The sequence below is a fragment of the Antechinus flavipes genome, chromosome 5 (assembly GCF_016432865.1).
Source record: "Antechinus flavipes isolate AdamAnt ecotype Samford, QLD, Australia chromosome 5, AdamAnt_v2, whole genome shotgun sequence".
NCBI lineage: Eukaryota > Metazoa > Chordata > Mammalia > Dasyuromorphia > Dasyuridae > Antechinus > Antechinus flavipes.
Window position 1 is genome coordinate 247,525,377 of NC_067402.1, and position 18,025 is coordinate 247,543,401.

The following is an 18,025-nucleotide window of genomic DNA, read 5'->3' on the forward strand; positions in this document are numbered from 1 at the left end:
TAATTTAGTCTGCTCTGCTCATCACTTTATAACCATAGTTTATCACTTTAATGCTTTTGTTCTGTGGAAAGGCAAATGCTTAAAGAAAAAGAAAGAAGTCCCTTGGACTACTTAACATTTATATTAAGCAGGTGTAGTGTGCCCACCAATTTATAAACGTATGACAACTGATTGTTTAGATCCATCGGACCAGCATCTTCTTAAGGAGGAAGAACAAATAAAAGGCCGAAGCCTTCTGAACATATTAAGCTGGCCTATTTGGAGGGATAGCTAGTGCCTTTGAAATCTTTCCGCATAGGTCTATATTTAGAATCTAGGGGCGGCAGTGGGGGAGGGGACTGGTGGCCGGCTTAACTCCTGGCTGCTCTCATCTTGCCCTCTAAGCAAGTTGGCCCAATCGCACATCCGAGAGCTTCCACCGGGCTGTTTGAGTCGGGTTGCTTAGTGGTTCTGTGCGTTGTGACCTTCCCCCCTCCCTGCACACAATCGGATGTCTCCTGGTTCTGGGAGTGGGTAGTAACCTGAGTTGTCTTTCTAAGGAGATGATGTTCTAGGGACAGTATTGGGGGGGGGGGGTGGATGACGGGGGAGGGATGGAGGGTAGCTGCAATCACATTGGGAGGGTGAGGTACCGCGACAGCTAAAAGTTGGATTGAGTTTCAGCCTCGGCTATATATAAAGCTGGGGGCAATTTATGTCACCGCACTAATTAGATGCCATCTGGGTGGTTCCTCCCGGGTTTGGGAGCCCATCACCCAGCTCCCGAAGAGCCAGAGGCCAAAGAGGAGAGCATAATGATGGACCTTTTCGAAACGGGCTCCTATTTCTTCTACCTGGACGGGGAGAATGGAGCCTTGCAGCAACTGGAGATGGCCGAGGGCTCCCCTCTGTACCCGGGCAGCGACGGCACCCTGTCTCCCTGCCAGGACCAAATGCCCCCCGAAGCCGGGAGCGACAGCAGCGGCGAAGAGCACGTACTGGCCCCCCCGGGCTTACAACCGCCTCACTGTCCTGGTCAGTGCCTTATCTGGGCCTGTAAAACTTGCAAGAGGAAATCAGCCCCGACGGACCGGCGCAAAGCAGCCACCCTGCGAGAGAGAAGACGCCTGAAGAAGATTAATGAGGCCTTCGAGGCCCTGAAGCGCAGGACAGTGGCCAACCCCAACCAGAGGCTGCCCAAAGTGGAGATACTGCGGAGCGCCATCACTTACATCGAGCGGCTGCAGGACCTCCTTCACCGGCTAGATCAGCAGGAGAAGATGCAAGAGCTGGGGGCAGACCCCTTCAGCTACAGCCCTAAGCAAACAAATGTAAGGGCACCGGGAGGCCTTGGCTCTATCCTTCCTAGAACGAAAAATGCAGCTGCTCAATTTCTTTCCCCTCTTCCGCCAATCCGTCCTTCTCCCTCCCATCGCCCCTCCAACTTAAGGAGCCCAGTAAAAAGGCAGCTGGAGTTGTTAGCTAGTTAATTGGACCAGAGATATCCTAACCCCACCACTACATCACCCCAGCCCGCCTCCAGCCCGAAAATCAAGCATCCCCTTTCCCATTCCCATCCTTGCTTCTTAACCTAGCCTTAGTGATCTCTCTTGTGTTTGCTCCAGCTCCCCAGTTCCGATTTCCTGAGCACCTGCAGCTCTGAATGGGAAAATGTTTCTGATCATTCCAGGGCCCTAGCCATAAGTCCCAGAGAAGGTAAAGTACGCAAAAGTAAACTCCACCTTCCCAAAACAGCTTAGACACATTAAGTAAAACGTTTTTAAAAGGGGTTGGAATGGTGGGAAGCTGGGGGAGGAGGGCTGGGAAGGATTAACAATATAACGGAGAAAAAGTGTCTTCTGCTCTGTCTCCAGCTTGGAATTCTTAGAGATAGCTTAAAATATAGTTTGCAAAACCTGTGGATTTTAGTTTTCAGTGACTTTGGATTGTCTCATCTCTTTTCACACTGCCTCTGCCTTCTTCCTTACAGTCGGAGGGCCCATAATCGAGTCATCTGCCTCCAGCAGTCTTCGGTGTCTTTCTTCCATCGTGGACAGTATTTCCTCAGAAGACCCTAAGCTTATCAACGTGGAGGAGGTGGTGGAGAAATAAGGAACCATTTTGCTGGTTCTGGAGGGATCTTAGCTTCTGCTGGAACATTGTTCCCTGCTCCACCCCCACCCCCACCCCATTCCTAACCTTTAGATTAGGTTACATTGCATTAATACTTAGAAAACCATGCCCAAGATCTTCTGGAAGATGGAAACAGAGTAATATCTTCTCAGAAAAACAAAACAAAACCAAAACAAAAAATCAAAACAACAACAACAACAAAAATCCCACAAAGAGCTGTGTACATTCAGACGGAAAAGCCTTTGCTTCTCTGAACCTCTGCTGAGATGGACTGTCCTTTCAAGTTTTCATTTTTTATTTTAATTTATTAGGTTGACTTTTATTATAATTATGCCCACCCCAATCCAGAGAAGTTCATTCCTGTCTGAAACCAAGTGGGAAATTCGTGGTTTAATGTTAATTTTATTTAATGTGTACTCCGTGTTGGTTTTTTCTTTTCTTTCTTTCTTTTTTCTTGTAAATACTTTTAGTACTTTCTCTTTTTTATGTAAATGTAAGAAATGTATTTAAGATGGGGAATGCAGTACTGTATATAAATGGTTCGAATAAGATAGTATTGTACAAATAAAAGGCCTTTCTATATTCTCCAAACCTATCAGAATGACCGACAATTGGCAAAGGTATTTAGATTCTTAGTTTTGGAGATTTTTCTCCATGTTGTACTTTTGGGAAAACACAGAATAGAGAGGGGATTCAAAAAATGGCCTTTCCACTTTACCAAAAAGGGTTTAAATGGAGAGTGTGTGGGGGGGGAGGGGGGGAAATTCAGGGTAAGGGATTGGAATTTGTCTAGATCATTTGGATTCCTTCTTTTTGTATGCATTGGATTCTGTTCCTCTTCTTCTGTGCTCCAATCCAAGAAGGTAAATATATTGTGTCTCACCCCACACCCTCTCTCACTTTTTACCATATTCTCTCCACCTAAGAAAATCTGAACTTGCTAGGAAATGAATAAAAACACAGATAGACATATCTGTACACTCTTCCTGACTCTCTTCCTGTCACTTTCCCTGGAGAGGGCAGAAATTGTGTTACTTTTTCTTTGTATCTTTAACATAGTGTTTGGGACATAATAATCAATAAATAAATGTTAGCTGACAGATTTAAAAATTAAGAGGAGTCTGGGAGCTATATTGTTATCTGTGAAACTCTTCCAGTGGTTCTCAAACTTTTGTTTTCAGTCTCTTTATCCTATTAAAAATTATTGAGGATCTCTCCAAAGAGTTTTTGCTTATCTGGATTATATTTATAGACATTTACCATATTGGAAATAAAAACTATTTTTGAATTTGTAGACCCTCTATAAGAGTTTCAGAGATCCCCAGGATTCTCTAGACCATACTTTGAGAACCACTGTACTTAGACTAACAATCCCAACTACTCCTCCCTCTGTCAGGGTAACTGGGAAGATTAGGGGAACTAAGTGAAGATCCTGCATTTCTTGAACTAGACCAGAATCGAGAAAGATTGACTGACTCCAAGGCCTAGTCAGTTTGAGTTTGTTTTTTTTTTCAGTTAGTAAGTAGGATAAAAGGAGAGGAATTTTGTGTTAGAGCTGGAAGAGGGGAAGTGTCTTTGATGGGACTATCTTCTGCCACTGGAGGAAAGGGTTAAATGGTTGAAAGCTGACTAAGAGGAATACAACAACACATGAAGCCTCTTACTAGGCCCAATGGGAGGCTAGAAACCCTAGGAATTGATCCCAAGAAGGTTTTCTTTACAACGTGTGCCAGCTTTGTTTATACTGTAATCTCAGGAAGGAGTGACCACCAAGAAACTGCACCATAAAGGGGGTTGAGGGGGTGTCATGCTGCTTTTTTGTTTTGGGCAGTCTTGTTAAGAAGAGGTCTTTTTAGATCTCTTCTTATAAGAAGCCTCCCTCTTCTATGCCTTATATCACAACATCCTTAAATCAAAAATAAATCTTTTGTCTCTATCCCTGGTCCCAGCTCCCTCCTAAGTCCAAGAAGGTTGTCTTGTGTTTTGGGGGGAAGGTGTCCCCAAATAGCAGCCTGAATAAGGAACATAGATTTTGTGCTAGAAGGGACCTCAAAGGTCATTGCATGCTCATTTTAAAGATAAGAAAATTGATACCCTGAGACTTTAAACAACTTTACTATAGTTAGCAAGCATCAGATATGTGATTTGAACTCAAGGTTTGACTCCTCCGTCTTTATCATGCTTCCTTGGTAGAAAATAAACAACAAGCATCATTTCCCCCAAATTCTCACTCTTCCATAAATCCTATATCCATCAGCTTAGCTCCATCTGTCATCACCTTTGGCTCATTTCAATGAAAAATGTATTGAGTCATAGTCATTTGAAGAAAGAACATTGTACATGTCTTCTCCAAAGATTTCTACACTTGTGATATCTCAGAATGGCAGAGCAGTAAGTGACCTCAGAGATATCATATCATCCTACATGTTTATTTAACAGAAAAGGAAAATCAAGTCTCAGAAATTAAGTAACTTGACTGTGGCAGCAGATTAGTGAATGGGAGAGTGGAAACTGCAACCCAAAACTTCCCCTTTCAACCCAAAGTCTTTTCCATCATGTCAGGTTCACACATAAAATTAGGAGCCATTCTTTTAAAGCTACACTCTCATCACCTTTCCCTCCACCCCCTCTTCAAAAAGAAAAATTCAAATGACAAGGATAGGTATTAGTTTTTTTTTTTTTCAAGTTGCTGAGGTTTGTTTCCAGAAGATGTTTTATCCAAGTGCCAAGTCTGCAACTTGTAAAATAGAGCAGCAAATAACCTAAATCTAAGAAAGATTTCACCACTAATGTACTGAATCCAAAAGAAGTATAATATGCAACATGTGTGTATGTAGTGCCTGTGTGTAGTATGTGTTTTTTCTATGAGTGTGATATATTTATGTATATTTATATGCATGTTTGGGGTGAATTGTTTTTTACCAAAAGAAAACATTTTCTGAATTTAATGCATTTACTAATTGATAATAATTAATAAATAATAATCATAAACCACAGTGTATGTGTGTGTGTTAGACTCATCTTTTTCTTAGGCTCCTAAACCTAGTTCTCACTAAAGTTGTTAGTTATATTCATGGATTAGATTTACTGGTCTATTTTTTTCCATCTTCACATACCAAATTTACCCAATCTCCAGCAGCAGGGTAACCTGAGAAATTGTTTGGAGTAAAGTTTGCGTATAGAAGTTCTTCATTAAATAAAACAAATATTTCCCAAAGGTTCCCTATGACCTCCAATTTTGTAGCTCACATGTAAGGCTTTTCAATGCAAACCCTCGGTGTGTTTGCAATTAAAATGTTTTTGTTTGATATTAATAATGATAATCTACCAATCCAAAGCCAAAGCAAACAGGTTTCTGGGAACTCCAGTCAGGAGGTAATAACTTGGGAAAGATAAGTGGTTTGTGATTTAATTGTGACCTAACCTCTTTCCAAAGGCAGACTAGCTTCAAAGTTATCAAGTTTAGAATAGGATCAGAACTTTTTTTTTTTAATCCATACAAGGATATTACCAGGAAAAAGTCTCTTTAAAATGAGTTTCTTAAGTTGCTAGCTCTGCTCACCTGAGCCAAAAGACTTCAAATCTGAATATGCTAGACATCTGCTGAGATTCCAGGTTGTAATTTGTTCCTGGCCCTATATATAAGCTTATATATTGAAAGTTGGAAGGGACATTAGAAGTCCAATGCAACTCTCTCAATTTACAAAAGAGGCACTGAGGTTCAGAGAAATGAACTGATTTGCTTAAAGTGAAACAAATTAAAAAAAATTAGCAGCAATATCATTCAAACCCAGGTCCTCCAATTTCATATTCTCCAAGGTACCACAATGATTGGGAGGTAAAGAATGGGTTTGGGGAAGGGGATGAGAATTAAAAATACACAACTCTGTCCAGAAATTTGGACTTTGAAAAATGTCTTGCTGAAACAACTTCTGTCTTTATTAACTCAATCTTAGTGTTAGAATGTATCTGTTTTTATGAAGAGTCCTCTGCCAACAGTATTTCACTGTCTTTTCCCCACAAGACTAATGTAGACTGGGAGCAGTCTACATTATTTCATTATTTCAGTTATTATAGTTTCACTTATTTAATTTAATTTGTTGATAGGTAATAAGGTGTATTCCCAGAGAGTCAGGCTATTAAAAACATCTCTCCTCTCTATTCTGTAACACACTTCATCCTCTGGCTTTAAAACTTTTAATTCACATGAAATGTGATTTAAGGGAGAGAGAGGGGAAACAAACATAAAGACACAGAGACTGAGACAGAGGGACAGTCAGAGAGAGAGAGAGATGGGGGAGAGAGACAGAGACAGACAGAGACAGACAGAGAGAGAGCCCTAATAGCTAGTTCTATCTCTTAGTGCAATGTTTGCTGGCTTTCAGACTCAGCAACCAAGACCGAGCAGCTGAGCCATGTGCTCCAACAAGCTGTGGCTGTAGGGACCATCCTTCTCCCTGGTTTCAAGTCCGCATCCCTTTGATCTCTCCTGGGAGTCCCAGTATCCAAGCAGAGGCCAATGTCTTCTTCAGCTGTCTTCCCCACAAATTCTTCCAGCAGCTCTGTCAGGTACTAATGTGTTTACTTAGGTGTGCTTGATTCCCAGAGCTGAAAGTAGCCAAAAGTTTAGCACATTACAAAAATCCCTTTTAATAAGAATGAAAGTGATGAAGAATTACCCTTCCTTGAAACTGATTAATAATCCTCTTTTGCCACTGTCTTTGAGGGGGCTCCCGCCAAAAAAGACAGAGAAGAAGCCCTTGAAATTGCTTTCTCTTGATATTTGACTTGTTAAAAAAAACAAAAACTTGGTGACTTCTCAGAGGTCTGGAATTCTGGTGAACACCACCTCCCCAAACTCATTTATGTATATAGTCCATACCTCTGCAGTGAGAGGTCCATAAATCCATGTTGTTTTAACTGTAATAATCTCTATTAGTAAAAGGTGTGAGGGTGATTTAAAAATGTCCTTAAAAATAAAAAAGCCTCTTAGAACGATTCATTTTTATTTGGAAAGCCTTACTTCTCTGATAGAAATTACTAAAACTGTATGGAAATCAAATTACTTTTTTTTTTAAACAGTGTAAGCAGCTTTCATTTATTAAAAACAACAACAATGAAAAGTAAATGGACTGCCCAGGACAATTCCAAGTATACAGTCATGTGTTGCATGCTTTGATGGTCCTGTCTTTAGATTATGTTAGATAAAACATTTAATAAATGTGTGCATGATAAGTACTCTTTCTCTTGTCAAAAATAAGGGATTGTGATCTAGTTGAGTTTTTTTTTTTTCCTGCAGATATTGGATACATACTTTGCAGAAATGAAGAACTAGGCCATCTATCAAACTATTTGTTTGTCTACAAATGCATATACCTATATACGCATATGTATATCTCTATATATATGTTTTCATATATATATAATGCACATACATATACATTGATACTGATATTGATATTTTTATTCTATTTAAATTATTTGTTTTCAAATACATTCCTCCTTCTTCCCTTGCCCCAGAAAGCCATCATTTTTAATAAAGAATTTAAGAAGTCAGGAAAAGAAAAACAATCACTTCAGCAAAAACTAAATGACATTTTAATATTCCTAGATCCTAGTCTCTCCCTTTTGCAAAGGACAAAGAAGGAGAGAGTCAATGAGACATCTTTTCTAATTGTACTTTTTACACACTGAAAGTGGAAATGGTCTGTGATCTTAAAATAGAATTTGGCTGACCAGGAAAATTCTGGAAGGTGGAGTTTGCTTATTTTAACGCAAACGATAAACTTAGAAGGGCAAGGAGAGGGAAAATCAATTGAATCCAATCCAATTTCAATTCAGGAAATATTTTATTAAGCTCCACTATATGCGAGACACATATTAAACCGCATATAATATATCCCCCAGGTTCTCTGGAAAGGTCTTTTTTTGCCACCCCGATTCTCCTTTTTCCTACTTTTGGGTCTCCCCTAAAGAAATAGCCGCCAGACTCCTGAGTCCCAAAGCCTTTGAAGAAGCTGGCGTCTTTCGTCCTTTGAAAATTTTCCTCCTATTTTCTGATCTCTTTCTTTCCTCGCCTCTGAGCACCGTTTAAAAGTTGTGTCTAGCTTGTGTTGGTGCCCTGGCATCCTATTTTCAGCACCTCAGTCCCCAGAGCCCAGCGTCTTAGGTCCTCCCTCCCCTCCTCCCCACAAGCCCCATTAAGCAACCCGGGGCGCTGAGGTTTTGGTACTTCTGCTGTTCCACTCGCCTTCTGCACGTTTGCATATGTGTTTTGAGATCACTTTACCAAAGAGAACTGTAATCTCGGAGGGCTTCTCCTAATGACAGAGTCTCGTGAGTGACAGCATCCTTCCCGGCACTACACCGGCAGATGGAGAAAGGGGGAGAAGGAATAGGTTGTGCGGTCTGCAGTAGCCCATTTGGAGTAAGGTACAAGGCCGGGTTGGACGGGGAGGGAGGAGAACAGAGATAAGCCGCCCACGGTCAAGGACCCTCACGGGGCAGGGCTGTGGGAATGTGATGAAAAGCTTTCGGCCTAAAGTGAAGCGAAAGAATACCTTAAGTGTAGCGGGGAAAATGTAGACTTTGGCCTGCCACTACAAGTGCCTAATGGCAAGGAATCTAGCGAAAGGTGGCTAAGAAGTGTCATAACCACTAAGTGCCTCTCTCCCAGACCTTCCTCTACTCCCTGCCTTCCCCCCCACCCCCTCTCCCAACTACAACATTAAAGATCAAGTTTGTTTGTGACCGGAACACAAACCTGTAAACAGCTCTATTTTAGCACTTGCCCAGTGTACTCAGGCAATATCTTTAGGATTCACCATCCAGTAAAGGTAGTCAGATTACTGCTGACCAAAAACCACAGCTCCTTGGCAAATACTCCAATCCACTTAAAGTCAAAAAGCATTTGCTAAGCACCTACTGTTTGCACTAAAGGCTGTGTAACAATGCCTAGAGAACTGATCTCTCAGCCAGAAAGATTTGGATTCAAGTCTCACATCTATGACACTTCTAGACTTTGGTGAGCCTGGGCAATTCACTTAACTCCTCACTGAAGTAGACAACTCTCTATTTCATAAGGCAGAAGTTTTAATCCAGGGCTCCCTATTGTTATAGTTTTAAAATATTTCAAATTCCAAACAAAATATTCAGTACAAGTTAAAATCTTCTACAGAAAATCATCATTCTCTTTTAATACTAATTGTTCACCTTTGTGCCTATCTTTAATTTATCATGTTTATATTTTCTTTGTATATAGTTGTTCATGTTATATTTCCAATTAGATTGAATTTTTTGAGAGCAGGAACTGTTTTTCCTCTTTTTTGTCTCCAGAATTTAGCACATGGTGAGCATTCAATAAATATTTGTTGGTTTTAACTTCTGAGAAAGGCTCCATAGACTCCCCAGATGGCCAGCAGGTAAAAACACACACACAAATTAAAAATCCCTGGAAAGAGTTCCTTCTATCACTTAAACCATAGTTTAATCTCTTACCCAATTATATGACTGAAACACCATGTTGAAATTAAGAGGAGGTGTCTGAAAAGACAAAGGGAAAGCTCCTTCTGAGATGGGGAACAGGAGGGAGTTGAATACTGTGTTTCAAAGATGACAAAGACCATTTCAATGTTTCCAACTATTTCACCAAGGATTGCTACCATTCACAGTCTTGATTTTTTTTTTATCTGTAACTTTAGTCCTTTATCAGGTTTATGTTCTTAATACAGGATTCATTTCAAAGGCTCTGGTCCTGTTTATAGCCCTAAATAAACTGCAGATGTACTCCCAAGTGGCCAGACAATTAAGGAACCCTTTGGGGTGAACAGTATGGGCTTGTGCAAAATTTTTAAGAGAAACTTTTTCCCCAGTAAGGGTGGGACATTTAAGATTTGAGGCAGCAAAGACTTCTGTATTGTTTTTCTCCCTCATCTTGGTGCATCTCCTGATCTCCCATAATAGTTCCCTTTGCCTCAGTGAATTCTGATGAAAATGTTACCTTTTTGGTCCTTACTGACAAGAAATCTCCAAGCCAAGAGCCAAGGAAAAGGAATTGTAGAAAGTAAACAGAGCAAAACAAAACAAAACACTACCTCCTCCCCCCTAAAAAGGCCCTCAGACAAAAAACATTAGGAAGCTATAACACTTACTGGACAGACAGGCAGACTGAGGTTAAAGCAAGGCCGCTTCCTCTAGGAGCCGGTATGTAGTCCTAGCAGAGAGATAACTCAGACTAGAATCTAGCAACTACAGATAATGGGCATGTGCCTTGAATAACCCATTTTCATAAAATTAAAAACACACAAACACAAGTTATCTGAATGTGGTCCACGGGCTGGTTCTTGGGGCTCTGGCAACCTTCTGTTAATGGTTTCATTACCACTTTAATTACCATCCCCTTCCTCCACCCACCCCCACCCCCACCTCCCCATTCAGGGTTACAATGATCTAGCTACAAGCTTTCTGGAAGGCTTTTGTCACCGGTTTGTGTGAAGTTACTTAGGGATTGTGGGGTTAGAAATTTTACACTAGCAGGAGGGATTGTGGCTCCAGCAGCTGGGACGCATCTGTAACGGTGTAAGTTTGCTTGAAAGCAGAAAATGAGCAAACCCCAAGTCTTGCTTCTCTGTTATGTCTGTGGAAACACGAGAGTCAGAGCTAGAGACCAAGAAAAGTTAGACGGATTAAGTTAGGATGTAATTTTCTCTTTCATTCTTTCTCTTTTCTTTATTTGTGTCTTCATTTTTTTCTGGGGTTTGTTGAGGCCCCTTGATTTCAAAGGCTAAAGACATTTTGGATTCAAGTCAACTCATTTATTTGGTTATGCCTCTTTCCATCATCTCTTTTAAGATGGAGCAATGATATGCATTTAAGAAAAGACTAATTTGTTAAAATCTCCATTAAAACAACTTTTTAAAAAATGGCTTTATCTAAGTCTTACTTAGAAGAATTCTTAAACTAGGCCATAAAAGATGAAAAACTTAAGAGTCCAATGAATTTTCAAGTTTATGAAGCTCATGTATTGTGCACACTTGTCTGAAGAATCCTTGATGTGAAGTTACTGGAGAGGAGAAATAACTGATTCAATAGAAGGGCCCTCTCTCCCCTTCTTATTTTCTGTGTCTCCTCTAGGGATTGTTTTCCCTAAGTCTAGGTTATTTCGAAAGGGGGTGTGTGGGGAGAGAGATTTGAAGAAAGGGAGAAATTTCATAAAATTTAATTTTGCTTATTGTTAAGATCATATTTAGAAATAGTCTCATGGTTTGGTTAAGTTGTGAGTGAAAGTAAGAGAGAAAAGGGGGAGGGGCTGGGTGGGTGGAGAAGCCAGCTCCCATTAAAAAGAAATGCAGTAAAATCATTAACTAGTCAAAAGGCGTTGTAAACAGCAAATTGTCTCCTGGGGAAAGTAGGTTTGCCCAGACAGCCCCCAGTAGGGGTTGTGGTGGGATATGCTAATAATGAGTAGCCACTGTGGACCAACCTCCCTCTCCATGAATATATAAAGAGGCCATGCCTCTGAGTTAAGGACACTAGCCTCTCCCCTAGCTAATTGCTGAGGAAATTGACCTAGTGGAACGCCAGGATAACTTTCACTGGAGTCTCTCTCTCTCTGCCCTCCAGGTGCAACATCCCTCCCTCTCTCCTCTGGCAGAATGGAAATGATGGAGAGCTGCCAGTTCTCCCCATCCGAATTTTTCTACGACAGCTCCTGCATCCCTTCTCCAGAAGGGGACTTCGGGGATGAGTTTGAGTCCAGAATGATTTCTTTCGGAGCTCACAAAACAGACCTCCAAGGCTCGGACGAAGAGGAGCATGTGCGAGCCCCGACGGGTCACCACCAAGCGGGCCATTGCCTCATGTGGGCTTGCAAAGCCTGCAAGAGGAAGTCTACCACCATGGACAGAAGGAAGGCAGCCACCATGCGGGAAAGGCGGAGGCTGAAGAAGGTGAACCAGGCTTTTGAGACACTTAAGAGGTGTACTACGGCCAATCCTAACCAGAGACTCCCCAAAGTAGAGATCCTCAGGAATGCTATCAGATACATCGAGAGCCTCCAAGAACTGCTGAGGGAACAGGTCGAAAACTACTATACTCTACCCGGGCAGAGCTGTTCTGAACCTACCAGCCCCACTTCCAACTGCTCGGATGGGATGGTAAGAAGTTCCTACATAGATGATTGTCTTCTTTTATTAGAATTATTAAAAAATGAAAAAATACTAGAAGTATTAGGTGGCTTGTTTTTTTTTTTTAACATGATGTGGTGACTTTTAATATTGTAAAATATTGAATAGACCTATACTTACAAACATTACATGCTTCTGTTTTAGGGAAGCAGCAAGCCAGGAATAGAGATCATTAGGCTGACACTAAGAAAACCTGTTTCCTAGATGTTGCCCATCTCTATGTGACCTTAAGCTCTATGGGCCCCAATTTGATCATCTGTAAGATGAGGGGTGTTGACCTAGATGGTCTCTAAGGGTCCTTCCAATTCTGACCCCGGACATCAGCTGTTAAGTGTACACAACTCCTGTGTAATTGACACAATCCTATTTGTATTTCTAAGGCAGTGGAGGGCACTTCATTCAGCAAGGTGCTGCTTGCCAAAGGTTGCTACTAAGGAGAAAGATCACAAAGTGATCTTTGGGAGGAAGCAATGAAATGTTTTCTCCATTATACTCTATTCTCAAATATGTAATTTAAGTCTGCTTTGCCACACACAGAGAACTAAGGCTCAATCTCTGAAGCCTACATTGCCCATGTTTTTAATAACTTAATGAAGAAATGGAAAAAAAAAAAAAAAGCCCAATCCATAAACCCTCCCCTGAGAAAGCCTGGCTCTGAGAAGTTGTTGATGCATTCTTTTCTGAGAGCGTTTGCTTCATCTGTGCCAGGTTTTAATGTGTTGTTGCCCTGGGAAAGTGTTCTCTCACTAAATTAGGGTAGCTTCCTCCTACTTCCATCCATTCTTCATGGATAAACCAATAAATATTGCAATCTCAGCTCAGCTCATTTCTACTCTCTCTCTCTCTCTCTGAGTCAATGTCTCTGATTGACTTTGTATCTCTCTGCCTCTCCTTCACCTTTTCTTTTTTCTCTTTTTTCTTTCCCTTTTTGTTTCTTTCTCTTTTGTCCCCCTCCACTTCTTTGTCCTGGTAATTTCACTAGAGCTCTCCATTTCAAAAATAAAATTGAAGTAAGGGGTTCACCAGGGTCAGAAGAAGATATCTGAACTCTTGTCCAGAGTTCCAGTTTGTCAAACACTAAAACTAAAAAAAAAAATTTGCTTTTCTTAGGCTGAATGCAACAGCCCCGTGTGGTCCAGAAGAAACAGCAGTTTTGACAGTGTCTACTGCCCTGATATGACAAATGGTAAGTGCTAATGGTCATAGAAGAGCTTCAGATCTGGTTCATTGACAGCTCACTCTAGAAAAAGAGTTTTTAACTTTCATCAGATTTCTTTGACAGCTTATGAAGCTTATGGATCTCTTCTTATCATAATGTATTCATTGCATAAAATAAAAAACACAAGATGATGAAGAAAAGCAAATATATTGTTACAGTTTAAAGAACCCTGCTCTAACCAAACCAAAGTTCTGTGTGACTTTTTAAAATTTTTATTGGGTAAATGATAAGTTGATGATATTTTGAGCTATAAACAAGCAAACAAGCAAGCAAGCAAGCAAGCAAAGAAACAAAAACCTCAATCCAAAAAAATCCAACAAAAAACCTGTTTCTACTCCTTACCTACTACCCCTTTTATCCAGCCATTAAAGACATGTTCCTGTTGCTTGAGTCCCCCAGATATTTGCTTCCAATTTTTGCTCCTCTTTTTCTATGGCCACCTGACTTTTGAGTGTAGGAGGAAGAGATCAAGACAGAGGAGGAGGGCAAAGTAACAAATCTTTCTATCCATGTCTAATTCATAATGTGTTTCTCTCCCATCCTCAGTTTCCTCCAACGACAAAAATTCCACATTATCCAGCTTGGACTGCTTATCCAGCATAGTGGATCGGATCTCATCATCTGACCAACCTGTGTTGACTCTTCAAGACCCTGTTTCTCTCTCTTCAATTGCCAGCACTGACTCTCAGCCAGAAACACCAGGGGCCCCTAATTCCAGGCTCATCTATCATGTGCTATGAACTCTGAGACTTGAGATTAACTCCACTCACTGATTTTTCCTCCAAGTACAGAATTAACAGGAAAGCCTGTTAGACCATGAAACAGGAGGCTGTGCAAATTTCCAAGCTAAGACATTCTGTATATAAATATTTCATATTAGTTGTATATTTGTGAATACTATTTTGCCACTTTATAAGAAAATGTATTTAACTAAAAAGTCACCATCATACGAATGCTTTGTTTTTACTTTTGATATATATTTTAATAATATTATTCATGGCAGAAGGTTGTGGGGAGGGGTAACTCGCAGAATACTTAAGTTATATTTTCATAAATGTTACTTATCAAAAACATTCTTTCATTGTTATTAGAACTGCATTTTATACTTTAAAAGATGGGTGGGATCAGTTATGAAGACTTTAATCATAGTTCAATTTTGCTTGCTCCTAAAGTCAGTTTTATTAAATACAAAGAAAAAATACTGCCTAATAGTATATATTTTACTCTTTTTATATGCAAAATGCATCCTTCTAATGTAAAAATAAGCCAGTATTTTTGTGGATATTTTCAAGATATGAGAAACTTTGAAAGTGCCACTATAAATAAAAATGTCTACTCACAGAAATCTGTTGGTCTGATTCTTTGAAAAAACATGAATTTCCAGAGAAATTATCAAGAAATTGTACAAAGTCCTTAACACTGAGCTTATACAATACCAGCACATTAGAATATTAGACCAATCCAGCTATTTGGCATCTCGAAGACTCTTCCAAAGTCCTGTTTACTTCCCAATGTTAAAAGTCAATGTGAAACCAATTAGGTATTTCATAGCTAAAGGATACCATTTCTCTAACTTGACATTTCATATGTAAGGGTAATTATGCGATGGAAATGGAGATCTGCAGGTGATTTCACACTAATGGCATCTAAATGGATACACAGAATCTATAGAATTTTGATGTTTGCCAAACGTTATTAAAACATAAATTAAATGTTTTTTTGGCTAGGGATACAGGTTAGGGAAAAACCTAGAGATCACATTATATGATGATAGGCTCTTTTAAGAGACCGGGGATGTTTAATTGGAGGAAGAGGAGAGTTATCAGAACATATTAGCTATCATTGAGAGTTTGAAGTATGGAAGAAATTCTCAGTGGGTTTTATTTGACAATAGAGCTAAGTAGAACTAGAGAAGAATTAGAAGTAATATATGGAAGTTGCAAAGAAATGGACTTAGTCTAAAGGAAGGTAAAAAACTTTCTAGCAAACAGGACTGTCCGAGAGTGGAATGGGCTATGATGAATTTACCTTTATTAGAGATCTTCAAACAAAGGCTGCTTGTACACATCCCAGCTATGTTGTAGTAGAGATTTATGTCCATGTGTGGGTCGGAACAAGATCATACATTAAGAGTTGGGGAAATTCAGAGGCCATGGAGCTCAACTTCCTCATTTTGTAGAAGAAGAAAAGGAAGCACAGAGAAGTTGAGTTACTTACCTACGTCACACAGCAAATAAGTATCTAATCAAATAAACTCTGCTGTCCCTTCCAAAACTGAGATTTTTGTATTTTTTTCCTTTTCTGTCTTCAAGTAGATATTCTTTTAAGATTACTGTCCATGAGAGCTACACATGAATTGTTAAACAATTATGTTTTTGTGTTTCCATATTATTAAGACTAAAAGAGGGCTGTAATAAAATCTTCCTAGGCTGACTCATCCATAGGAGTCAACAGTATGATATGGTAGCAAAACAGACAGACAGACAAAAAAAGCTAAATCAATCTTTGGCTAGCATTAAAAGAGGTTATAGAAATAAGAAAGTGATTTGTTTTTCCCTGGTCATACCACATCTGGAGTACTGTGTTCAGTTAATAAGCAATAAAGTTCAGAAAGGATAATGGACAAAAACTAGACTTGTAAAGTACATTAAACTTATGCTATATGATAAGCTATGTTCACATAATTGTAGCTCTATTTCAGGGAAGAGGGTCATTTACATGGTGCATTGCACAGACCACTAGGCTTGGAATTAGAAAGACTCAAATCTGGCCTTCTGGCTGTACGACCTTGGGCAAGTGACTTAATTTTATTTTCTAATGTTTTTCTTCTGTAAAATGAGCTGGGAAGGCCAATTCCAGTATATTTGTGATGGAGAGAGCCAACTACATACAGAAGGAAGACTCTGAGGACTGAATATGGATCACAACATAATATTTTAATGCTTTTTTTTCTTTCTCATTTTTTTGCTTTTTGATCTGATTTTTCATGTGCAGCATGATAAATGTGGAAATATGTATAGAAATATATCTTATGTTTAACATATACTGGATTACTTATTTAAGGTATGTTTATATATATATATCATATATTTAACATGTTTAACATATACTGGATTACTTGCTGTCTAGGGGAGGTAGAGAAGAAAGGGAGAAAATTTTGAAACACAAAGTTTTACAATGATGAATATTAAAAACAATCTTTGCATGTATTTTGAAAATAAAAAGCTATTATTTAAAAATTAACATCCAATTCTTTTTTTTTCCTTCAATGCTTCTGTCAATACTTCAGTGACAGAATTAAGCATAAGATCTAGAGGTGCATGAAATGAAGAGGTGCATCTTACAGATAAGAAAATTGAAGCCTAAGAGTTGGAAATGACTTATCCAAGGTCATACATGTAACACTAGTGGGAGCTAAGATTGAGCTCATGATTCAAATCCAACACTTTTCATTACAACATTGCTACTTCTTTCATAACTATTTTTCTCTAAAAGAAAAAAGAAAAAATTGCTAAATTAACAAATAAATAGTAATTTTTGATTGATCTAGTCAAAGACATGATGAGATACATCACTATATTCCTTCAATGCATAAAAATAATTTTTGTTTACCAAACTTCTTTGTCTTTTTTAAGACTGTTATCTCCATTTTAAATTTCTATTAATGATAATGATATTCTGTTCATACAATACTTTAAGGTTTGAAAAGCAATGAATAGTTGACTTTGTAAGTAAGTGTCATACTACTATAAAATATTTTATTAAAGGGATTTCTGATCTCCCATATTTCATAAATTGACAAGCCACAAAGTCATTGGTGTAGTGTACCCCATTTGTAGCATTGTAAGTTAGAATTAGTCATTTGAAGTCAGAAGTTCTTGATTCAAATCCTAGTTCTGCCATTTACCATTGGTAAAATGACCAAATTGGACGCCATAGCTTCTAAGGTTTCATTTTGCTTCAAATCTATGTACTTATGAAAGGTTTTGAAGATAGCTCTTTTGTTACCGGAGAAAGTGCTCAAAACTAACAAACCACATTTTTCTTTTTGGCAGAAATTCTTCTATCATTGATCCTCTATAGCAAAACTTTTAAAACTTTTTCCACTTGCAACTCCTTTTTGCTTTAGAAATTTTTGCATGACCACCAATATGTAAGTTTATAAAAGAGGTATATAAATTCAAACATTTACTGATGATAAATCATAATTTTGTAACCCCTGTTTCAATTATGAGACCCCATATGAGGTCATGACACACATTTTAAGAAGCTTTGCTCTAAAGAAAAGAGTGCCAGCTTGGGTATCATCTAAGGAACAGAAAAGGAAGAATATAAAATATATGAATAGGCAGTATCAGGATGGGCCCCCAAACAGTCCATTGCAAACAACTGGACTGCCTCTACATCTGCTCAAGTAATAAAATTTAATAAATGCTTGTTGGCTGATGGACTGCTCAAGGAAGGGTCCTATAACTGGCTAGTACTCCCCAAAAGTCACACAGACAGCTCT

The 18,025-nt window shown here is 39.1% G+C and overlaps 2 protein-coding genes across 2 annotated transcripts; both read left to right on the forward strand.

Moving 5' to 3' along the window:
• The first annotated feature begins 689 nt into the window (after nt 1-689).
• Nucleotides 690-3,084, forward strand: MYF6 (myogenic factor 6). Its single transcript, XM_052001396.1, has 3 exons — nt 690-1,310; nt 1,605-1,695; nt 1,970-3,084. The coding sequence occupies exons 1-3, from the start codon at nt 714-716 to the stop codon at nt 2,089-2,091; spliced, it is 810 nt and encodes a 269-aa protein (XP_051857356.1). The 5' UTR covers nt 690-713; the 3' UTR covers nt 2,092-3,084.
• A 4,969-nt stretch (nt 3,085-8,053) lies between these two features.
• Nucleotides 8,054-14,851, forward strand: MYF5 (myogenic factor 5). Its single transcript, XM_052000146.1, has 4 exons — nt 8,054-8,544; nt 11,734-12,266; nt 13,407-13,482; nt 14,062-14,851. Exons 2-4 carry the CDS (start codon nt 11,766-11,768, stop codon nt 14,253-14,255), a joined length of 771 nt encoding a protein of 256 aa, XP_051856106.1. The 5' UTR covers nt 8,054-8,544; nt 11,734-11,765; the 3' UTR covers nt 14,256-14,851.
• The last annotated feature ends 3,174 nt before the right edge of the window (nt 14,852-18,025 follow it).